General features: G+C 33.1%; 1 protein-coding gene across 2 annotated transcripts in view; it reads left to right on the forward strand.

The window, feature by feature from the left end:
* Positions 1-23,079, forward strand: part of CDH9 (cadherin 9) — a 106,184-nt gene that overhangs the window by 56,532 nt on the left and 26,573 nt on the right. For both annotated transcript variants that reach the window (XM_021266933.4, XM_038175171.2), the window contains exons 3-4: positions 488-782; positions 21,615-21,734. In XM_021266933.4, the coding sequence (XP_021122608.2) occupies positions 488-782; positions 21,615-21,734 (415 nt within the window). The remainder of the gene's footprint in view (positions 1-487; positions 783-21,614; positions 21,735-23,079) is intronic.

Here is a 23,079-nt window from a genome sequence, read left to right on the forward strand (position 1 = left end):
AGTTCAAAAGCTGTAATCCTTAAGATCCAAATCCTTGTCCCTTGTTACAGGTCATCTGGGTGCATTATCAACAGTCAATAAAAGGGAAAACAGGCTATGTTTTGCAAATAGAAACTTGGGATTTTTTTACACCCCTTGTCATCTTCAAGCATGAGACTTCTATCAGTTTCTGGATAGGTTATTGAAAGAAATATTTTTTGGTTTACAGTTATTTTTGATTACTAATTCAAATAGTAGAAGATATATATCATATCTTCTACTCTATATCTTCTATATCCCCTCATGTCTTTACAAATTTGTTTAGAGCTATTTTTTGTGTATGATTGAGTCTCAAATTTGTAATTTTTTCAACAGTGAAACAGAAGATAACCACTGCTGACCCCAATTACAGTCAAGATTGTACAGACTTATTCATATATGCTGAATGATTTGGTCTGTAATAACAATACATATATTTATAGAATTCTTCTTTTCTACCTCCCTGAAGCTACACACTGACCAAGATAAAGGAGATGGAAATTTAAAATACATATTAACAGGAGATGGGGCTGGCAGTCTGTTCATTATAGATGAAAATACAGGAGATATTCATGCTGCAAAGAAATTGGACAGAGAAGAAAAGTCCCTGTATGTGCTACGTGCCAAGGCTATAGACAGAAAGACTGGAAGACAAGTGGAGCCAGAGTCTGAATTTATCATTAAAATCCATGATATTAATGACAATGAACCAAAATTCACCAAGGACATGTACACCGCCAGCATTCCGGAGATGTCTGGAGTTGGTAGGTAAAAACTTATCATTATGTAAAATCCAAGTAAGTTTGGGTTGATTTGGAACTTTTAAGTAATTTATTGTTCATTTTTTTTTCTTTTTAAATTCACTTAGTACAAGCTTCTGAGAATATTCACTGAATAATATCTATTAGTTGCCAGTAATGTATCAGAAATGATTGTTTTCTGCTTTTATTTATTTGTTTAATCTTCATCCACTTTTCAATCCCTTTTCCACACTATAGGCTACTCTTCACTCTTTTAAGCCCACAGGTACCAGCATGAAATGTAACATAAAGTTGTCTTAGAAGTTACTATATAGTTTTGCCACAGCTGAGAATGTCACTTCCATAAAATATATCTTCTTTGTATTTACAAAGTATAATTTACCAAACCTTTTTGTACCTTTAGATATAAACTACTTTAAGCATGTAAGTATGCAAATCAATCCATATATCAAAATGATGCAAAATATATTCCTACAAATACCAAAGAATTACTTTTTATGTGATTGCTGTTTTTTTCTTTGTTATCAACATTATTGTTATTATTTTTTAAGATACCAAACATCTGAACCTCTTTCCTGAAGAACTGTTTTAAGATTATTTTTTTTTCATAATAAATAACAGGCTTAAACCTATTCACAACTGCTGGATTGAATAGTAAAAATGTGGAAAGCCATTAGAATTTGGGTGAGAAATATAGCTCCATAGTAAAATAATTCTTTGGGTTTTGTTCAGATAATGTGATGTGATCGATAATATTCACCAGCATGCATTCACTAGAACTAATCACGATCACCTAAGTGCTTTACTTGTTTACAGTACAGACAGTTTCTCTGATGAGATGAGTAAACATAAAATACATTGGGCTATGGTGAAAAAATGAGAGAGAAATTCTCAAGTTATTTACTTATAATGAATTAATGCAATGGCTTCCAAAATCAGCCCTGGATGATGACATGTCTGAGAGACAAGAAAGAGAGACAAGAAAATAACAATCAAGGTTTGTGACCAATATACATGCAAAATACTTTAAATAAGCTAATAGTTACCGCTGAGACTAGTAGAAGCATAATGGAACCTTACTGTATATTTTTTAATCATAAAAACGGAATTCCTACAATACTATGTATGATGTGAAGTCAAAGAATGGTTCTTTTAAAGATACATGGAAATGGAAAAATCTTTTCAATTCAGAATTTACTTTCCCAATAATCTATGAAGGAAAAATATTGTCATTATACTGGTCATATTTAGTTTTATATATATATATATATATATACTTTGTTGTTGTTGTTTTTGTTGTTTGTTTGTTTGTTTGTTTGTTTGTAAGAAAGGAACTATGTTGAAATAGATAAGGTAAAAAGCATGATGTTCATATTTAACCTTATTGCTTAGTCCAGTCTCCTTAGAATCAGTGGAGAAGCATGAATAAAAGAGAATAGAATGCTAAAAATAGAATGCAAAGCCTAATGCCTTGGCATTGTCTGTGAAATTTTAAGTCTATGAAATGTCCATAAATGATAATGAAAATGAGTGCAAATAACATTATGTACTCCAGCAAAGAAGAGTTTTACTGGGAAGATAACATCAAAGATAAAGGATTTATACAGTAAAAAAAAAAAAAAAAAAAAAAAAGGCCTCCCAATGTGGAGGCAAAAAAACAGACATTAGTTACTTTTTGCTATGCTGCTATGCTTTGTATACATTTGCATTAGTGACTATAAAAATTACACTAGAATGTAATTTTTTAGCATTTGAATAGGTATGAGTGAAAGCAGTTTTTTAATTCCTCAAAGTAGCAGAGAAGAAGAAGCCAAGTTCCGATCAGTCCATTTAAGGAGCAAAAATTCTGTATTTGTCCAGTCAATCATAAGTATGTTAATTAAATAGTCTGGATGTACATATAAGTAGATAAAAAATACAACAAGGTATTCCTCCTTGGAATCCCTATGCCCCACTCCTCCAGATGAGGAAGCAGATGCCATGACTGTAGAAAAATGACTTGGGAGTAAAAAGGTGAAATTCATCCCCTAAATGTAATACAATTTACAAATTGTATATAAGTGGTGCTCAAGTAAACCTTCCCATGAAGTACAAAACAGAACACATAAAATACAGAATATGTAGTGTATTTCTTGAAATACCTACATAAAAGAAAGGTAGATTAGTGTAGGTCAGCAAATTAGAACTAAGTGGTATATAGAACAGAAGGAAAAGAACGAAAAAGAGAAAGAGGCAAAAATTAGATTCAAAACTGATACAGTGGAGCAGTGGCTACATAAATGGCTCCTGGGTCAAAGTTTTCACAGACTGTAGTATATTTCTTAAGAAATTCTACAACACATTATGGAAATGATATTTAAGCAATTACAATTAATTTGATATATATTAACAACTTTTTTTTTTTTTTTTTTTTGTCTAGATATGCAACCCAAATTATTTTTTCTGTAGTGTTGCAGAACATCACAAATTTACAAAATTGTCAATTGTCAGTTATGCAGGAAGGTTCTTTAGACTTCAGCACTTAATCTTTTCAGTGTTTTTTTTTTTGCCATATGCAGCTGTTAGTAGATTAGATGGATGTCAGATAGCTGAGTTTAGTAAGGAAGTATGTTCTGGACTGTAGAACTTAAAATGGTTCTTGATGTTGGAGGTCTGTGAAAAATAAATGCTGAAGGAAGAAAAAGCTATCCTGAGAAATTATTGAGAGATCAATAGGGTTATTGCTGTTGTGAAGGTAAGTATGACTGAAAGGAAAAGGACAGAAAATATCGTGAAAATGGAAGGGAAAAAAAAAAAAAAGAAAAAAAAATAGGGAGAGAGAGAGACTGGGCTGGCAAAAATACAGTCCAGAACTGAAGAGTTTAGAAAAAGAATAAACTGCATATTGATTCTATAAGTCCCTCTATAACAAATGGAAGGGAATAAGAATTGCAAAATAAAAGGAAGAACCCCTAGCACAGGGCAATCATCTTTACTAAGTCTATATAGAATAAAAAAAGTTAGTGTAGTACTACATTACATGCTACAAATACTTAGGATGATGAAAGTTTTTTGTCATAACTATGTATACACAGATCCTTGCATGCTTAACCAAATAACTTTTTTGATTGGAAAGAACCATAAAAGTACACTATAATGATTTTAAATGCATTTAACAAATACATTCACAGTGATCAAGCCAAAACTTTCTGGAAAAATAAGTTTCTTCCTATTGTTGACTTCTTTCTTCCAATTCCAATTTAGTGACTTAAATCTAAAGATACATATTTTATATTTATTATCTTTTTTACTGAAGTTAACAAATTTTACTGAGGATATTTATGAAAGACAATGTAAATGTCATTATGATTGAGAAATTTAAATGAAATCATCACTAACAGTGTTTCCAGCTTCTTGTGTATCTGTTATTCAAATGCTATGTCATACTACATATTTCTTGCTGTGTTAGTGACTGTTTCTTCAAATAACTAGATCTAGAGCACACAAGAGAAAAAGATAAGTCAACACCTCAGATAAAATGTGTGATTTTCAGTACCAATAAGCAAAACTCACTCATGTTTATCTCATTTGATAGTAAGAAGAGTGAAAGTGTAACATGGATTTTCATCATGGCCTATCCAAGCCCAGAAGGGAACATGAATTCTTATTTGTGAATTAGTTTGTGTTAATACTATGCTGCAGCATCTACACTGCAGCCGTCAAGCTGTACATGTATGTAAATTAGTCTGGCTATATCTATATGCAATCCAATCATATCCCCAGCAGCATTATGGTTATACATAAAATGCTGTGTAGCAAACTTAATTACAGAAGCAATCAAAAATAGTGAAGTGAGCTGAATGCAATGGCTTTTATGGAAATGATCACACTAAATATTCACAGTGATATTAACTTAAAAAATTAAAAGAGAAAGTTTAGTAGATTCTAAAACTCAATAACATGGTATTTCTCATTAAAAATGGTTATTATGCTGAAGAACTGCTAAATAATAACTGCTGTAACTATATTTGTTATGTAGTTCTAGAGTTGGCTGGAAGAATTACAGAGTGCTGAGATTTGTGTCAGATGAGGCAAACTGGTTTAATGAAAAAAACAGTCCCAACAATTAGGATAAATATTTTAGAACAATAAAAGGTAATAAAAACAAAATAAGATAAGTAAGGGATCACAAGATGTTCAGCATTTTAAATTAATGGAATACCAAAACTGTGTGATGAAATCTTGGTCACAAGGAAGGGTGGGTGGATTTGAATCATGACCTATTCTGATCTGCCTGTATTTAAGAAATACCATAGGATAAAATTTCTGAAAAGCTAAATACATGTTCAGTGTTGTAAGAATAATATTTTATTTCCCTTATTATGCAAAAGGAAAAGTACTCTAATCATGCCTAAAATATACTGATTTTAACTTTGAGGCTTTCTTCAGGGGCAATATACATGTATATAGGGTCAAATATTTGTTACAACAGTGCAAGCTTTGATTCATGTATTTGTCAAAGTGAAGTGAGATTATTTAAAAAAAAAAACAACCATCCAAGCACTAACAAAAGAGAAACAAACAAACAAACAAATAAAACAAAAACCCCACACCTCACTGTGAAACACACTTTTCTCAGGATATAAAGAAGTTCTTAAGAAATTTTAAAGAGGTAAGATAGCAATGTGATGGAGTTAAATTTCTTTTGGCTCCTGGGTCAATATTATTACACCCTCCTGCACATGCCTTGCTAATTTTAATAGGTAAGGCTTACAATTTTTTTCTTATTAAACATCCTTAATGTGCCTGGTAAGTATTTCATAACACACTTTTAATCTCTAAATTGATCCTACTAAGACAAGGGATAATACCTAATTTAGTTTAATATTCACTTCTTCATAGTTAACTCCACTGCTGTTTTCTGAGTATTATTAATCTAAAAAAAGGCACCTCGTCATTCAGAATTTCTACAGGAGAAGATTTTTATAATGTATAGGTAGAGAAGTACTCTTTATCAGGGAGTGTATTGGTATATAGGGTAAGGAATAATGGTTTTGAACTAAAAGAGGATAGGTTTAGACTAGATTTTAGGAAGAAATTCTTCACAATGAGAGTGGTGAGGCACTGAAACAAGTTGCATGGAGAAGCTATGGGTGACCCATCCCTGGAAGTATTCAAGGCCAGGTTGGATGCAGCTTTGGTCAACTTGGTCTACTGGGAGGTCTCCCTGCCCATGGAATGAAATAATCTCTCTCTAAAGGTCCATTCCAAACCAAACCATTCTATGATTCTATGATTTTAAATGATTAAAATTAAAATTCATAATTTTCCCATGAAATAACTTTTGGTATATTGGTGGATAGCTAAGTTTGACAGAGGGACATATTTTTCATGTATATATATATGACATATATATCATATATATGGAATATATATATGTATATATATATATGATATATATATATATATCATATAATATATATATATCATATATATGGAATATATAAGTATATATATTCATATATATGAAATATGTATATGAAATATAGATGTGGCCTTTTTAGACTCAGGCTTACAGGATTACCACATACAGGATTACCACAGGCTTACAGGATTACCACATACATATACATTACAGATACCAGGTATTTAACAGAAATACTAAATAAAAGATACATGTGTAATATATATATGCAAAGAGAAAGAAAGCAAGATAAAATTGAAGTAAAACACACATGCATTCCTACTTCCATTTTTATTACAGTGGTATGCATACTGCAACATCAATTACACAATGATGTGTTAGAAGTTTGCTGTTCACTATTGTTGTTCACTAATAGTTGTTCACTATTTCTGTAGTATCTCTTGAGAATATTACATCCAGAACTACTAATGGGTTTCAAAAGGACTACAATCTGATATTTACTCTTGTTACATTATTTTTTCAGTATCATGTAATCATAAACATGCATTTCTAAAGAAAAGTTTGTCATTTCATATTGGAAGCTCTTACAGGAACAAGCAGACTTTATGGTATATCAAAAACAAAACAAAACAAAACAAAACACAACAACAACAAAACAACAATTGAATGAAGTACGTATTAATCTTCAGATGTATATAGATAACTAAATAGAGCCAGTTCTCATCTTTCATTTTTCAGCAGGATATAATTATATTTTCTCATCTGCATATTTTCCCTGGTTTTAGATGCATATAAACAAATTTATGAATGACTGTCTTGACTTTGTCACAAGCCTACTGGTACTATTTTGCTAATCTGCAAGATTTCAGAATGGTAATTTTTAACATACACTCCATTTAAAAACAAATCATTGTGTTAGCTTCAGAAACAAGATATATTTCAAATAAATGTTTTATCCACAAGTCCACATTTTACATTTACAAAATATGGCATTAGAATTCCTTTACACAAACTAAGCACAATGGTAGAAATCTTGTAGCTAGAATACCTTCTATATGTCTGTTTGCATTTAACACTAAAACTAATGAATTTCAAAACCTCTGTAATCATCAGAATCTATCTAGGGTTCTCTTCAAAGGCACTATTTTTATCCATTTAAAATTTATCTTCTTTATTATTTCTCATACATGTCTTTAAAAGAAAAAAATTATCCCTTTCAACAAAATAAATATGAAAATATGAAATAAGAGTTTCTTACAATAAACTATCAGGATGAAAAGCACAGTATATTATGTACATATGCATAAACATACGGAGGTAAGAGGACACTGAAATAAATAATTTATGTCTATACAATTCAGGAAATTCCTCATAAGTTATCAGAAATGTCATAGTTCCTTTAAAGTCTATACAGAAAAGTTGCACTTGAAAGAACTGAGAAGCAGAACTGAGAAGCACTGCACATTCAGAAAAATTAGGAACAAAAATCAGCGTAAATAAAATTCAAATTATGGCCTCTGAAGAATTCTAATATTTTACAGTCTTAAGATGTATATCTTCATATTACAGATAGATCTTGAGCTACAGCCAAAAGGAGCAGTTCTTTTACTCTATCTCTGCTCCTAGTTGTGTTGTCTTATGCCTTACCTGTCAAAAAAAATAATAATAAAAAAAAAAAATGTAAAGAGCTAAATCATCAGGAAAAAAAATAAAGGATTATTCAATTTCAGTACTAGTTTTGTTTGTTTTGTTCCCTGGATCAGATCACATGAGGTCAGAACTGGTGCTCAGAAAGTGACAGGAGCATGCAAGAAAAGTACAGCTGTAAAAGGCAGGAGAGTTTCATAGCTAGCTGTGGATTAAAAATTGCTTTATCTATTCATTATTCTTCAGTTACAAAATCCTTAGATCTTCCATACAGGCTTTTATTTATTTATTTATTTTTATTTTGTTCCTTATGATACCACAAGTCTGAGCAAATTCAATTGGAAAACCAGAGCCATCTATTAACTCCATGTGAGTAATCACTCACTCTTGGTGTTAGAAGAAGTGGGGCTTTTGTAGAACTGCTTTCAGCAAAGAAAGGTACCGAGTGGTTGCTGTAAACGCAGTAAGGTGTAAATACTTTTCATAGTTCTGTCTTGTAGGAACTGAGCTACTGCCAAACTCATTGACAATTTTGTGACCTCCTCTGTGCTCCCATAAACGTGCAGCCGCTAGCCCTTCATGGTCTACACTTTTTCTCATAGGAAGAGATAATATGACAGCAGCTCAGATACAGCAATTAGCTGGATAGATGGATTTTAAAGCACTGTATAGGGCTTTAGGCTTTGTGAACTGTCTGGCCTAAGCTTAGAAGACGTAGTTTTGAAGTGAGCACAAACTTTAATTTCTGTATGTCTCAGTTTCCCACCAATCAGAGGAAGATTTTGTGTTCATCTATTTGCTGTGGTTTTACCTTGCTAGGCAGCTGAACTCCACCACAATTACTCTCTCACTCCCTCTCCTCTGAAGAAGAGGGGAAGAAGAAAAGGAAAGAAACAATACATGGGTTGAGATAAGGATAATTTAATTAAAGGAAAAATAATTATTAAGGGAAAATTATTATTAATTAAATAATATAACTAAAGGGAAAATGGAAAGAGGAAAAGGGGAAAAAAAAAGAAGGAAGGTAGGAAGGTAGGAAGGAAGGAAGGAAAACAAGCAAAGGATGTGTGGAAGTACAGAGGAAAGAAATTGCTCTCTACTTCCTATACTTCCCACCACCGAGTGATCCTTGACCACATCCTTGAAGCAGGGCCTCAACACATGTAGCTGTTGTTCGGGAAGACAGACATTTTCATGAAAGCCCTCCCCTCTTCTTTGTTTTTCCACCTTTTATGGCTGAGTGTGGCATCATATGGTATGGAATACCCCTTTGGTTGGTTTAGGTCAGCTGCCCTGGTGATGTCCCGTTCTCGCCTCTTGCCTCAGCCTGCTGGCTCTGGGATTGGGGTAGATGGAGTCCTGATGCAGTGCCAGTATTTCTCAGCAGTAGACACAACGCTGGTGTCTACTTCTGGCTACAAGTTCTGGCACAGCACTGTATGGGCTGCTGCAGGGAAAGTTAACTCCATCCCAGCCAGACCCATTATACTACATTGCAGCACCCTTGGAGTGACAGCCTTCTTGTGAAGGAATTTTCATGCCTGGGATAGGTTAAATGTTGCTCCCCTTTACTTCTCTCCAAAAGGATTCAGTGCAATATTGTTCAGCTGGCTACCTTATTGAAAGCATTGTATTATTTCCCATTCTCTTTGTACCTAAACAATAATTTTAAAAAAGGGTCTGGACCTCTCTAGATTAGAACTTGAAATTAGCACTGAAAGAACTCATCATTCTTAAACTAAAAGTAATTTGATGTTTCCTTTTTACTTCATTTTATTTCAGTAGTTTTTCAGCTATAACACTTTAATCTCTGAAGAAAAGCATAATTGTTCTGAATTCCTTACATCAGCACTTTTGCTCACACTGCAGCGCAGTACAATGGTATATGTTCTGCATTGCTAGAGATGCTGTCCTTCAGACAGGATGTTAAACCAAGGCCCTTTCATCTTTCATGGCTTCACATCTAAAAAATAGAAATCTCAATGATATTCTGAAAATATTAAGGAACAACAATGTTTCTTCAGACATTTACATACCTTTTGATACAATCATGCACCCTTTATGAATCTTTTGATAAAAATATGGATTACTATTCACAACCATGCACAACCTGTTTACAGAGTGACAGTAAATACTGGGTTTCTATGCATAAAGTCAGCTTTCATGCACCTAATCTACTCCCATACAGGCTGTTGCAAGTATAGATAATTTTGCTTCTTTCAAGACAAGCTTCAGTATAACAGGTGCAGTGAGCCCTTTCTTACATTTATATATCCATATCGGAACCTGCAGCAACTGAACCACTGGTGCTAAGGACAGGAATTGCTGAGACTAATTGACATTATTAATATCAGGAACACCTGTGCCTCTATCAGAAGGAATATGTCAAATAGAGACATAGGTGTGCTATATCCTTTATTGAAAAGAAAACATGGCAAACATTAATATAAACAATTTAATAGTATGGAGGAGGTAATATGTTGTATAACTGTAGGTTTTTTCCTGTTTAAAGTGAAAACATGAAAGTCTCCATTTATATCACACCAATGCACAGGGTTCTTTCTTATTTCCTAGTACCATATAATTAAGCTACTTATGAAATCTTAGGTGTCTGAAAAAAGAAATATCTTCATTTAAATTTTTGAGAGTGGAGTTTCTCAGGTGTTAGATCTATAGTAGGCTGGACACAAATCTAAGTCATTAATTGAAGATGACTAGATCTAAGTTAAATCTACCTGAGAATTAGTTATATGTAGCAATAAAATGAATTTACAAAATGGATTTAGAAGTAGCTAATTATTTTTTGTCCTGTTAAAGCATAAGAGCAAATGTCTAGGATGCTCACTTAATCTAATCTCCTGAACACAGAAGCTTTAAGTCCTTTTTAAAAGCAAAAGAAGCTTTTTGGATGCTTAAATATACATTTTTAGTTGCTAATGTTATGCAGCTGAGTGTAAAATGTTTATTTTGAAAGTAAAACACAATGACAGCTGGCTTTTTTTCCCCACCAGATTTCTCTATAACTATTAAGTGTTTCCAGAAAGTATAAATAAGATGCAAAGGATTGCATTTGGTTCTAAGATAAATTACAATAGTTTGTATTATAATATTAATCCAAGTAACAAAGCATCGCACAATCCTCAATATACATAAAGATGTTTTAACATGATTTTCAGTCTTCCAAAGATGTAACAGTCTTATCAAACAGATTGGTCCATTACAAAACAAAGGTCCAGATTCCCTTTATTTATCTTGTGTACCTCATTTCATAATATATCCCTCTCTACCTCTGACCCTCAATTTTAGAAGAGCAACTAGGAATTGAAGATTTTATATAATATGAATCAGAATTATTAGGATTAGTTTTACTACAAATGGTTTTGCTATAGCATTACACCAGCCTAACTGTAGTAATCTCAAGAATGAAATAAAACTCCTCAAGAAGTCCACTGTTCTCCTTAAAAGAAGACAGAAAATGGTTTCTTACAGAGATGTAAGGACTCAGAATATCTGCCCATGGTATTTAAAATATTGTTAAATCAGTACTTTCTCACTTAAAACCTGCCCATGTATATATATATACACACATATAATGTATGTGCTTATATTAATTGCAGAAATAAAATATGATAATTTTTTTTCAAATAAATTGTAAAAATAGGCATGAAAGTTGATGAAAAGAAGGTTCTAGTGACACAAGATAAATCATAAAAATGGCAGATACTATGTGAGTGATTTTCTTCATTTAATTAACAATTCAGCGTGAATTCTATGTCATCATTTTCCCTTCTTGTCAATCACGTAGTTATTTTGGAAATCTCCTGTCAATCTTCACAGAGTTAAGACATTGAAAGTAGGAAAAAGATTATCCTGGACAATCTTACCTGAAAATTACTCTGTATTATTCCCACTGATGCTTATCATTTATTGAGTACATGGAACAAGATAGCTTGCAGCATTTCTCATTCAATTACTATATTTTTCTTAATATCTAGAAAAACACATCTACAAGTTTTCACAATGACAGCAATCCTGCTGCTCAAACTTAATTATCTGTTATCTTACCACATGCCTCAAAAGACTTTCCAGAATTACTTTTTTTTTTTTTCCACAATCTCATATATATTTGACACTGAAATTGAGAATGAGCATTAGTAAGCTCTCTGAAAGTATCAATTTTACTTGTTATGAAAGCTGTGTTTTCATATTTAAAATAGATATTGCTCACAACTGTTATTTTTTATTATTATTTTTTAAACACAACAGATCTAAGGTGCTGTCCACAGAAGTATGTATAGATGTGTGTGAATATCCTGTATGTAACAGAATGTTTCCTATCAGATTCCTGTCAGCAAGCCAACTCAGTAGCAGTAACAGTGACTTCATTCTACCCCAAGGCAAATGTTAAATGATAAATGATTGATAAATTGGTAAGACTATGTACACAGTATATTGGAGGTGTGAAATAAATAAATTTAAAAAAGGCTTATTTTATCATAAAGTCAAATAAATTACAATTATGTACAAAAAAAAAAATAAATCTAAATATTAACCACCTCTTCAGTGCAGTAAGGTAGTAAGAGAGAGGTCTGGTAAAAAAGTCTTATATTTCATGGTCCAGAAAACTAATTCATGAATTACTGAGTTCATGAATACAATTTTAAAAGATATAATGTGTGTGGAACACGTTTAACTGAGGAAGATAAATCATCTTTTTAAGAGCATATATCCAGATAATTTTCACTGAGACCTAAACACTCTGGAGTCTAAAAGTTTGGAAATGAGCTCAGGCTCAGGCCCAGCTCAGGCTATGAATCTTTCCAAAACAACTAGTTCAGAATCAGTACCTTTAATCTTTTTCAACAAGATTTTTTCAAATCAATGAGGTTTTAAACCACCCACTGTGATCATATCCCTGCAATCAATGACCAATGTACAATTATGATCAGTTGACAACTCAGTGGTCTTTAGCTGAACACTTGTGCATGTCAGTCACTTGGCAGACAACTGAACTCTTTTGAAGATAAATAAAATATATAGACATAATAACATAACAGTCTTGAGAGTTAAAATCTCTTAAAGTTAAAACCTTACTTAAAATTCAAGTTTGTTTTTTTTTTCTTGATACACACATACACAAATATGTACATGCTTACACACATTTACTAAAAATATACGCATGTAGGTTCTAGAATTGTTTTCCATTATTTTGTCTAAAAATAGTACTCTGACATGTAGTTTAAAAAGTATATATATACATATATGTACACATGTATGTACACATATACGTACATATGTATACATATACGTATATGTGTACATATATGTATATGTGTACATACACACATATATGTGTACATACACATATATATATACATATGTGTGTGTGTATATATATATATATATCATGACTAAAATAACCTTGAAATTTATTTTATTGTCTCTGTTTTAGCTTCTATTTCATTTTCAAATTATTCTTTTTTATGACTTCCACAGACAACATTCACAGTATCTAAAAACCATATGAAGCACATATTAAACTGATGTAAATTTGTGTTTCTTAATAACTTCTTCATTTACTACATTTTCACAGGAAATTGTTATTTTGTTATTTTCCACATTTATAATTGTTATTTTCCACATTCTCATGGTCATAAGAGAGATTAACACCTGGTTTCTGATCACACTGGTCTGTGCAGCTGGCAAAAGCTAGAAACTCTGTTAGGATTGCTATTTACATGTACTTCTATCACAGAAGAGTTTTGACATTGCACATGAGAGTCTAGCCCCCTACTTAGAAATCCAAAGTGAGATACAAAAAGATCTAAAGAGATCCAAAAGCCAAGCTCAATATAAAAGAACAAAAGAAACATAGGTACAGGAAGCTTAATTGTTCTTTCCCAAAACATCACAAACGTCTTTATGCTACAGGGTAAAATACAGAACTGTACAGGAATATATAACAGAAACTCAAAATTTAGTCCAAAAAATGCCAATTATTGAAACATTTTTCTTTTAAATTCATTTTTTTGACTTTCTTCTGATTACTTCTGAGTCAGAAGCCTTCCAATTACTTAATTATTTTGTAAATTAAAAAATATGAATATACCTGAAAACTTTCTTGAAGCTTCTGTGTAGAAATCAGTATTTTTAATCAATAAATAACACATTTTAGCCTTTAGGAGCTACTACTTCTCCTAGCAGGATCAAGGAGAAGCAAACTTTTCCTGAGTTTATTATAAGAACAGCCGAAAAAGTAAATAAAATTAAGGTGGGAGAAAAGGGCCAAGATCTCCAGTTCTTAACCCTAAAGAGGAACCAGACCTTCAAGAATTGTTTAAGTGGTAGAGTTCCTATTCTTGAATTACCATGACTAGAAGATGTTAGTCAGTAAAGCTGGCCTATTTCCACACACTCTGTAAGAGAATTCTGCACAGACAGAAAGTAACTAAGACATATTATAGCATTACTTGTTGCACTTTAAATATATTTATTTTATTAGCAGTTAATTCTAGTTTTATACCTTACCATATGCATAGCAGCTCCGAACCCAGGAGTATGCAATTGGTGAGTTTCATCATTATTTTGAATAGAAATTTTAACAATAGGATTTTGTTGTTGTTGCTGTTGCTTTGGTTATTTTTTGTTGTTTTTATTATTTAAACATAGACTGCAAATACTTGTTCTGCCTAAAAGAAAAGTGTTTTCTAATTGTAAGTATGTACAGCATGTTGAACAAAATGGAAAAGACTTCTAAGCTGCAGTTCATTTATTATGGATGAGAGATCACTTTATACTATACCTCATTAGTCTAAGAAATACAATGTAAAAGGTAGTCAACATTAACACTTGAAAGAGTCTGCCATTTGATGGCACCAGTATTCTTGTTTCAGAAGTGACTTTTTTATAGTAACAGGTAAAAAAGTAGATACCTCAAAGAGTAAACAGACACAGTCTTGTTCACCCACCAATACTACAAATTACTTCTCATTCTTTTTACTATTTTCCATTTCTTATTGTGTCCATGATGCTTTTCAAATTCTCATGCAGGGCATCTGATGTATTTCACAGTCACAATTACTACCAAAGGGAAACTAAAGTTACTGTACCAAGGTATTGAACAGCAGGAGGGCAAGGGCTAGAGGCTTTGTTCAGCTTTAGACATTCTTTTCCAGTTCAATATCAGATATTATTTTGCAATGGTGTATGTATTGTATTCACTGTCAAAAGCATCTACCCCACACAGCATTTCAAATAGATTAGACAGAGTAGTTTAGTCACATTACTTCTTCCTATGTGGCGAGGCAGTCATTAACATGTACTTCTTTTTAATGCAAGTCCTGATAACACAATCTAAAATGTGAATTCATTTTATCATAAAAAATGAAAGATAGAACAAAACCCTGAAACATCAGAAGAGAATACACACAAGAAATGATGAGAATTATTTCCCTGTTATGTTTATATAACGTAAGGGACTGCTTCCAGAGGGAAGCTTCATAAAAATAGAATCTCATATTTCTGGAATGCATGGTAAGGCCCATGAGTTTTTACTGTAATGGAGTAAAATGGAAAGGAAAAGAGTTATGAGAAATAAAGGTATACTCCTCAGCATAGCCTGCTCTTTTTTGTATCTCTCATAAATTACTTTTAGTCTTGCTAGCAGGGATTATAGTGCCCATTTGTGTTCACCACAGTGGTGCAAATTTTATAATTTCTGAATGGGAGATCAAGCTAAAACAAACATACAGTACCCAGCTATAGGAGCTAGCACATCAGCTGACTTCTAAATCAACCATTATGAGAGATTGTACAGAAAAATATGAGACCACATATTTTCAAGTGTAATGAAATTTCACCTTACATATACTGTTGATTACATATACTTACATATATTGATGATTAAAAATCATCAACTGGGTAAAATGAAATCTATGTAATACTGTATCTCCTCTTTCATGCCACCCTTCCACCTGCTCTATTATTCATTGCTGTTCTTTATTTCTGCTCAATATATACAGGTGAACAACATTTTAAGTTATTTATTATTTTTTCCCATGCAATGTTACTGTTCCTTTGAGACCTGTGCAACAGGTACCTTTTTTGTTCTAAGTTGGTTTTTGTTGTTGTTTGTTTTTCTCAGTCATGTCTATTTATTACTCTTCCAAATTGAGATCATTTATCTATTTATTTGTTGACACTTGCTCCTCTTCTGTTTATACACCTCTTTTTCTTTTGGCCATACAAACCTTTTTTTCTACCAATCTTTTGGCAGAAAGATTGGTAAAATCTAGAAAAAGCAGTCTAGAAAATCTAGAAAAGGCAGTCTAGAAAAATCTCTCCTAAATCGGGGTCATGTACAAAAAAGGGAAGTCCACCTTGCAGTTCATTACTTCTTCCACTGTCTAGATAGGAACTGTCTTCCAGCCAAACATTAGCTTTAGGTCTTGATGTTTAGCCCTTCCCTTTTTATAGAAAGTAGTCTGATGTGATGTACTCCAACTGGAGAGCTAAGGAGATCCTGTTGGTGAATTTTATAGGTTCCTAGAATTTGTAGGCCTAGATGACTACTTGCATTTCATAATTTCTGCAGTTCCTTGCCAATGCACGGACTCAATCTATTCAGAGAGAATAACCTGCTCTCAAAATAAAAGTGGTTTAATATGTTTCAGTATTTCTGTAGCTCACTAAATATTTCACTCATGTCTTCAGCAGTATGTCTAGATAAAAAGAATCCCTGGATCCATGATATCTAAGTAAGCTGTCCATTCGCTTATTTTCTTGAAGATTTTAACAGAACAAAATTTCTAGTTTTGCCTCCAGAGGTTTCCCAGACTTCTCCCATATCTTTTCAGCTTGTGAAAATAATCCTCTGCTAAAGTCTTCTCTCCATGAATAAACTTGATGAACAGCAGATTGTCATTGTGCTTGAAAACAGGAAGCAAGCACAAGAGCTTCTCCTTTAGGGAGACGAAGTCCTTCCTTCCTCTCTACTTACTCCAGCTGGTCTTCTATTTCTGTAAATGAAGCAGCCTTTCTGCTTTGAGTAGAGCTTTCTTTTAAACAGAGCTAGGGGGGAAAAAAATACATATTCACTGTAAAAAGTCAGAACTTTTTAGTAATTGTCATTTTCATAAAAGTTGACTTGACAAAAAATAGAAAGGAAATTGTCTGATAATGTCAAAAACATTCTGTTTCAGATTTTCCTTTTTTTTTTTTTTTTTTTTTTTCATGTTAAATGGCTTTTTGAAAAATTTATATTAGAAAACCAAAGTCTAAAACAAACATATTTTTTTCCTCAAAATTGAAAGCTGGGACATGCATGAGCTACGTACTGAAAAAATAAGACTTTATATGAAAAAATAGCAAAATGTGTACCCATCTCATTTACTAGAAGACTTCTTTTGCACTATGGAAATACTCTGCAGGATATTTACATCTGCTATGCAAAACACTCTGGTGTCATGTTAGGAGACCTGCTTAGACTCTCTTGAAAGAGTCCAAGGACTCTTTCAAGGGCTGAAGAACACATAGAGCCAATGCATTTTAAGTGCAATTCAGAAAATCATTTTAATTTCAAATGTTTTTTTCAACATTATGTCCCACTCCTCATGAGTTCTGGAAATCTATGTTAGTGGAACTCTATTCTGACACTGAATCACACATTCCTAGATAAGGAGTGATGCTCTCTCTAATTCAGATTTCCTTTTCGGACTCTGTATTCTTACATGCACATACAAAAAAAAAAAACATGCACAAAAGAACACACTCACAAAATGACACTACTCACACAGATTTAATCTAGATTTGTCTTTTCTCTTACCCTCAAAATTACCTTTCTGCTTTTTTCCACCCTCACATTAGGATTCCATCCTTCACAAAGTGCTTAAGCCTCTAGACTCAAAAACATCCATCTAAGCAAAGAATAAAAGAAACAACAACAACAACAAACCTATACTGATGCTAGATTGCTCATAAAGCTTGGAAAATTCAAGACTTTCAACACATTGTTATTCTTTGTTCACTGCATACAAATATACAGAGAATCTTTGAGATACAAGGACAGCAAAATTATATAGAAGCTGTGTGGGGAAAAAATAATATTGAGAATTCATCTAAACAAAACCAAACAAAAAGGAAAAATAAAGAAAATAAGACATGCCTTTTGAGAACTCTCAGAGTTATCTCCCACCCTGAGAAAGTATAGGCATACTGGGTATGACTGGATTGAATTTCACTTTGTTTTGTAGACAAGTGTTTGTATTATTCCTTAGACTGCTGTTCTGGTCATTCTCACATTTTCTCCAGCATCTTTCACTCTAGTTTGCTAGTGTGGTCAGTCTGACATTGCCTGTCTGCCAAAACCCTACCCAGCTACTCTTTCACTCTTCTTCAATGGGATAGGGGAAAAGTAAAATGGAAAATTTGGGGGTCAAAATGAAGAAATCATTTACCAATTACCATCATTAGCAAAACAGACTCTACTTGGGGAAGAGTAATTTAATTTATTAACAATTAAAATATAGTGGGATGGTGAGAAAAAAAAAAAAAAAAAAAAAAAAAAACACCTTCCCCCACCACCTAGGATCAATTTCACAGTCACAGAATGGTCGAGGTTGGAAGGGACCTCTGGAGATCATCTAGTCGAACACCGCTGCCAAGCAGGATCACCTAGAGCACATTGAACAGGATGGCATGCAGGAGGGTTTTGAGTATCTCCAGAGAAGGAGACTCCACAACCTCTCTGGGCAACCTGCTCCAGTGCTCTGTCACCCTCACAGTAAAGAAATGCTCCCTTATATTCAGCCAGAACTTCCTGTGCTTTAGTTTGTGCCCATTGCTTCTCCTCCTGTCTCTGGGCACCTTTATGACACAGCATATTGTTGGCAGAGAAGAGAGCAAACTGCATGCTGACACTAAATTTTCTGTGGATATGCTTCTGTTATTCATTTCTCCCAGTTGCACTATTAGTTTACTAGGAAGCAGCAGCTGTTATAACACTATTTTTTCACCACTCTACAGAATTAGACAAATAAAGCAAAACATCAATATTTTGCAAACTGTAATGAGATCTCATTCTATTTCAGATCTACTTGAACTATTTGTAATGACCTCCACGTTTTCTATAGGGTTGCAGCTTATCAGTTCTCCTCAGCAACCATATTATATGGCATTTGAGCCTCTGGAAACACAGATATATATTATAATGAGGCAAAGACAGAAATTTCCCAAAGACTTCCCTGAGTTCTGGAATGCCTTCCTTGAAAGAAAACATCACTTTCTAAACAGGATTCAGCATTCTGTCTTTCAGCAAAACAGGAAGCTGGGAAAAAAAAAGTTAATGTTCACTCAGTTTTTATAACCTTACTAAAATTTCTGTGTCAGCCCTGAGACAGTGCCTAAAACCAGGTGAGAGCAATAATTTTAATTTCTAGTTACTACAGTGACACACAATATAAGATCCTACTGATAAGCCGTGCATTTTTAGGAAGCCAGCAATGATAGTGGCTCTCCTTCCCCTGTTAAACATGAGTAGGCATAAACTTTTTTTTTTTTTTTTTTTTTTTGCTTTTTTCAGGGTGTGTGTGTGGAGAGGGGTGGGGAGCTGTCAGGAGAAAGCAGATAGAACTTATGGAATTTTACATTCCTCAAATAGTCTTCATTTTGCATCCAGATCAACAGTTCTGCTGGACCTTTAGTGATAAGTTTGTTCCTAAATATTCACTGCTTCAGGATTATCTTTACAGCTCACCTTGGTGCACAGATAACTTCTCTTTAACCAAAAATAATCTAGATTGCTGATGGCAAAAATCAATTTCAAAGTTTGATGAATTGTGACAAAGCCTTTTAACAACTTTATTCTGCTGATTTGTTATGAAGACGTATTCCTCCCCTCTTTTCATGTTGTTCAGAAAAACTAAAATAGAGGGAACTGTTACTGATATATAGGTAAAATTATATATAAACTCTTATGTATTCTAATAAAACATATGGATCTAACAAGACATGGCTGCTCTGTATTTCTGCTTTTCCCAGTAACTCTTATTCATGGTATGGCCACGGTAGAGATAATGCACTTCAGTTCCATTAGTCATAAGTGACTGAGCATCTTCCAAGTTTATAGTCAAGAAGACTACCTGATTGAAAAAAAAAAAAAGGTGATATCACTATACATTATACATTTTTCTCATAAGGAAAGTGAGATATACCAAAAATATACATCACAAAATATGGTAAAGAGCAGTCAGCCATCAACAATTCTAGCTGTTGGACTGCCTGAAATTACACAAACATTTTTCAGATCTAGATTGTGTTAGCAAAATGTATCCTGACACCTTGAAAATTGCTTACAAATATTTAGAACAGTTTTTATGTATATCTTATATATTATTGTTATGATTTTGGCTGGGAAAGAGTTAATTTTATTTGTATAGGCTCACACAATGTTGCATTTTGGATTTCTGATGAAAATAATGGTGATAACACACTGATATTTTAGCTGTTGCAGATCAGCATTTGCACAGAGCCAAGGATTTTTCAGCTTCTCATGCTGCCCTGCCAGCAAGGAGGCTGAGGGTGCACAAGGAGCTAGGAAGGGACACAGTCAGGACAGCTGCCCCAGGCTGGCCAAATGGATGTCCCACACCATGTGATGTCATGATGAGCAATAAAAGCTGGGTTAAAAAATAAAAGGGGGAGCAGAGGTGGGGAGCAGCGGAATTTTGGTATGATGGCATTTGTGTTCCCAAGTAACCATTATTCATGATGAGCCCTGCTTCCTTGGACAGAACATGGCTGAACACCTGCCTGCTGATGGGAAGTAGTGAATGAATTCCTTGTTTTGCTTTGTTTGTGTGCAGCTTTTGCTTTACCTAGTAAGTTGTCTTTATCTCATCCCATGAGTTCTCACAATTTTACCTTTTTGATTCTCTTGCCATCCCACATGGGAAGAGTGAGTGAGCAACTGTGTAGCACTTAGCTGCCTTCCAGGTTAAAACACCATAATTATTTAACTATTATTTTTACCTATTGTTATATAGAGCTTTACAAAAGGGTTTTATTTTTTTTATTATTATTTTTTTTCCTAATCCATAAACAGTGTATTTGCTCACAGTGCCCTTGATCTCATATAGCTTATGTTCTCCTGATTGTAATCACAGGATCTGGGTAATACATTTTCATGCAAAATAAAAGTTTGCTGAAGAAAAGTAGTCATGGTTTAATGAAATTGATTTGCCAAGTAATAGGATAATTTTGATCACGGGAGAAAAAAATAAAACAGCATGTATTATTGAAAAAATTAACTATTAAAAAAAATCTTTAAAAATAGCATGAGAAAAAAAAATTGTTTCAGTCTGATGTCAGATATTTGGAGGTTGTCTTCTAATCAGAAAATGAGGCTAATTTATTAAGCCAAATTTAAAAATCATAGTAGTACTTTTCACACTGTTTCAGCTGAGGTCAAGTTATTACTGAAAAACAATCTTTAAAACTGTTTGGTTGCAGAAAGAAAATGAATACTGTGATGGGTTTCAAAGACATGTGCCCTTTCCTGTGCATTTAATGATGTTTAAATGAAGCATAGAGCTTAAGTGATAACAATTTTAGTTTTAGTCATAAGGAAGATGTGACTTTATTTGATTGTTTGCCTGGGGAATATAACACTGGATTTGTCCAGTGGATACTGTTTGTTTCTTTATTGAATCCAGTACAGAAACCACTGTGAATGATTTCTAAGAAATGTGTCTTAGAATTCTCTGATTCCTTGTTTGGTACTCATTTAGGTACATCTGTTATTCAAGTGACAGCCACAGATGCAGACGATGCCAACTATGGAAACAGTGCCAAAGTGGTGTACAGTATCCTCCAGGGACAGCCATATTTTTCAGTGGATCCAGAAACAGGTGAGCAATGTGTCTGTTCTGGTTTCTGCAATGACAAAGAGAGGATGCAAGGACTAAGACATTTTTCACTTATATTCAAATATTGCAACAGGCATATGGCATTGCATAACTTGGCATGAAGCAGATAAAGTTTTTTGCAAATTGAAATTGTAATCAATAAAAATATACCTTTTCTGTTAAAAGAATATTATTGCAGAACTGCTTTGCTTGGTATGAAAAAGACTTCTGTAAGACAGCTGTGCATTATAAGGGTTTAGAAAGTTTGTAGAATATTGGAAAGGATCTAAAGAGTCGTGTAGTAAAAGTTAATTGTGCACTAGTTTCTGGGAGTTTAGTCTGTTAAATAAATAAATAAGATAAAAATCGACAATTCCAGACAAGAAAGAAGGAAAAGAATAATAATCCCCCAAAGTAAATGAATTATCTGTAAATGTTTGTTACAGATCACTATACTCTGACCCCAACAATTATTAGAATTTAATAATAATAATGATAATAATAATAATGTATTAAAGCTTTAGAGCATGGATATAATCCCTTTTTACTGTTATACAGAAAATCATATAAGAGTCAGACATAAAGAAGAAAAACTTGTGTGAACATTGTGAATCCAAAATTATGGCCCAGTAAAACTCCAAATCAACAAACAAACAAACAAAATCCACCAAAACAACAAAAACAAGTTACCTAATCCTAGTGCACATAACACTTACAAGGCATTGCATTAGAGTGTTTCTGCATGTTATCAAAGCTATTTAGTTTGAGAATACAGAATTTAAGTGCAATTATGTCGAGAGTCCCTGAAGTTCCTAATCCAATGAGCATGCTCAGATGATAGTTAATTTACTTTTGAGGTACATTGGAATTTCTTTTGATATACATTGAGATTTCTTTTTGTAATACAGTAAGGGCATAATACCTACAGGATAGTAAGAGTCATATGGCTAGAGTTTTAAAAGAAACATAATGCTTTTGCCTTGAATTAAACTTTATTTATTTTTCTCCGCCTTTTTTTTTAACTTTACCAGGCACAAGCAGGGAAACAGGACAAGTATAGGTCACTAACCAAGGGCAGTGGGTGGCAAGGCAGGGGGTACTTGGGAGCTCATCTTTGATTCTGGAATTATCTTTAATTTTTATTCAATTTGCTTTTTCATGTTACATTACCAGGCCAAGTTATGGTAATCACAACCCAGTATTCCTAGATCAGAGATAAATACTATGTATGATACTAGACTAGAGAAGTTTTGTGTTTGTGTTTGTGTTTGTTTCTCTCTTTCTCTAAGAGTAGGAGTTTTGCAGATTATTTACTTATTTATTTTAACATAGTCATAAACATAGGACA

The sequence above is a fragment of the Anas platyrhynchos genome, chromosome 2 (assembly GCF_047663525.1).
Source record: "Anas platyrhynchos isolate ZD024472 breed Pekin duck chromosome 2, IASCAAS_PekinDuck_T2T, whole genome shotgun sequence".
Taxonomy (NCBI): Eukaryota; Metazoa; Chordata; class Aves; order Anseriformes; family Anatidae; genus Anas; species Anas platyrhynchos.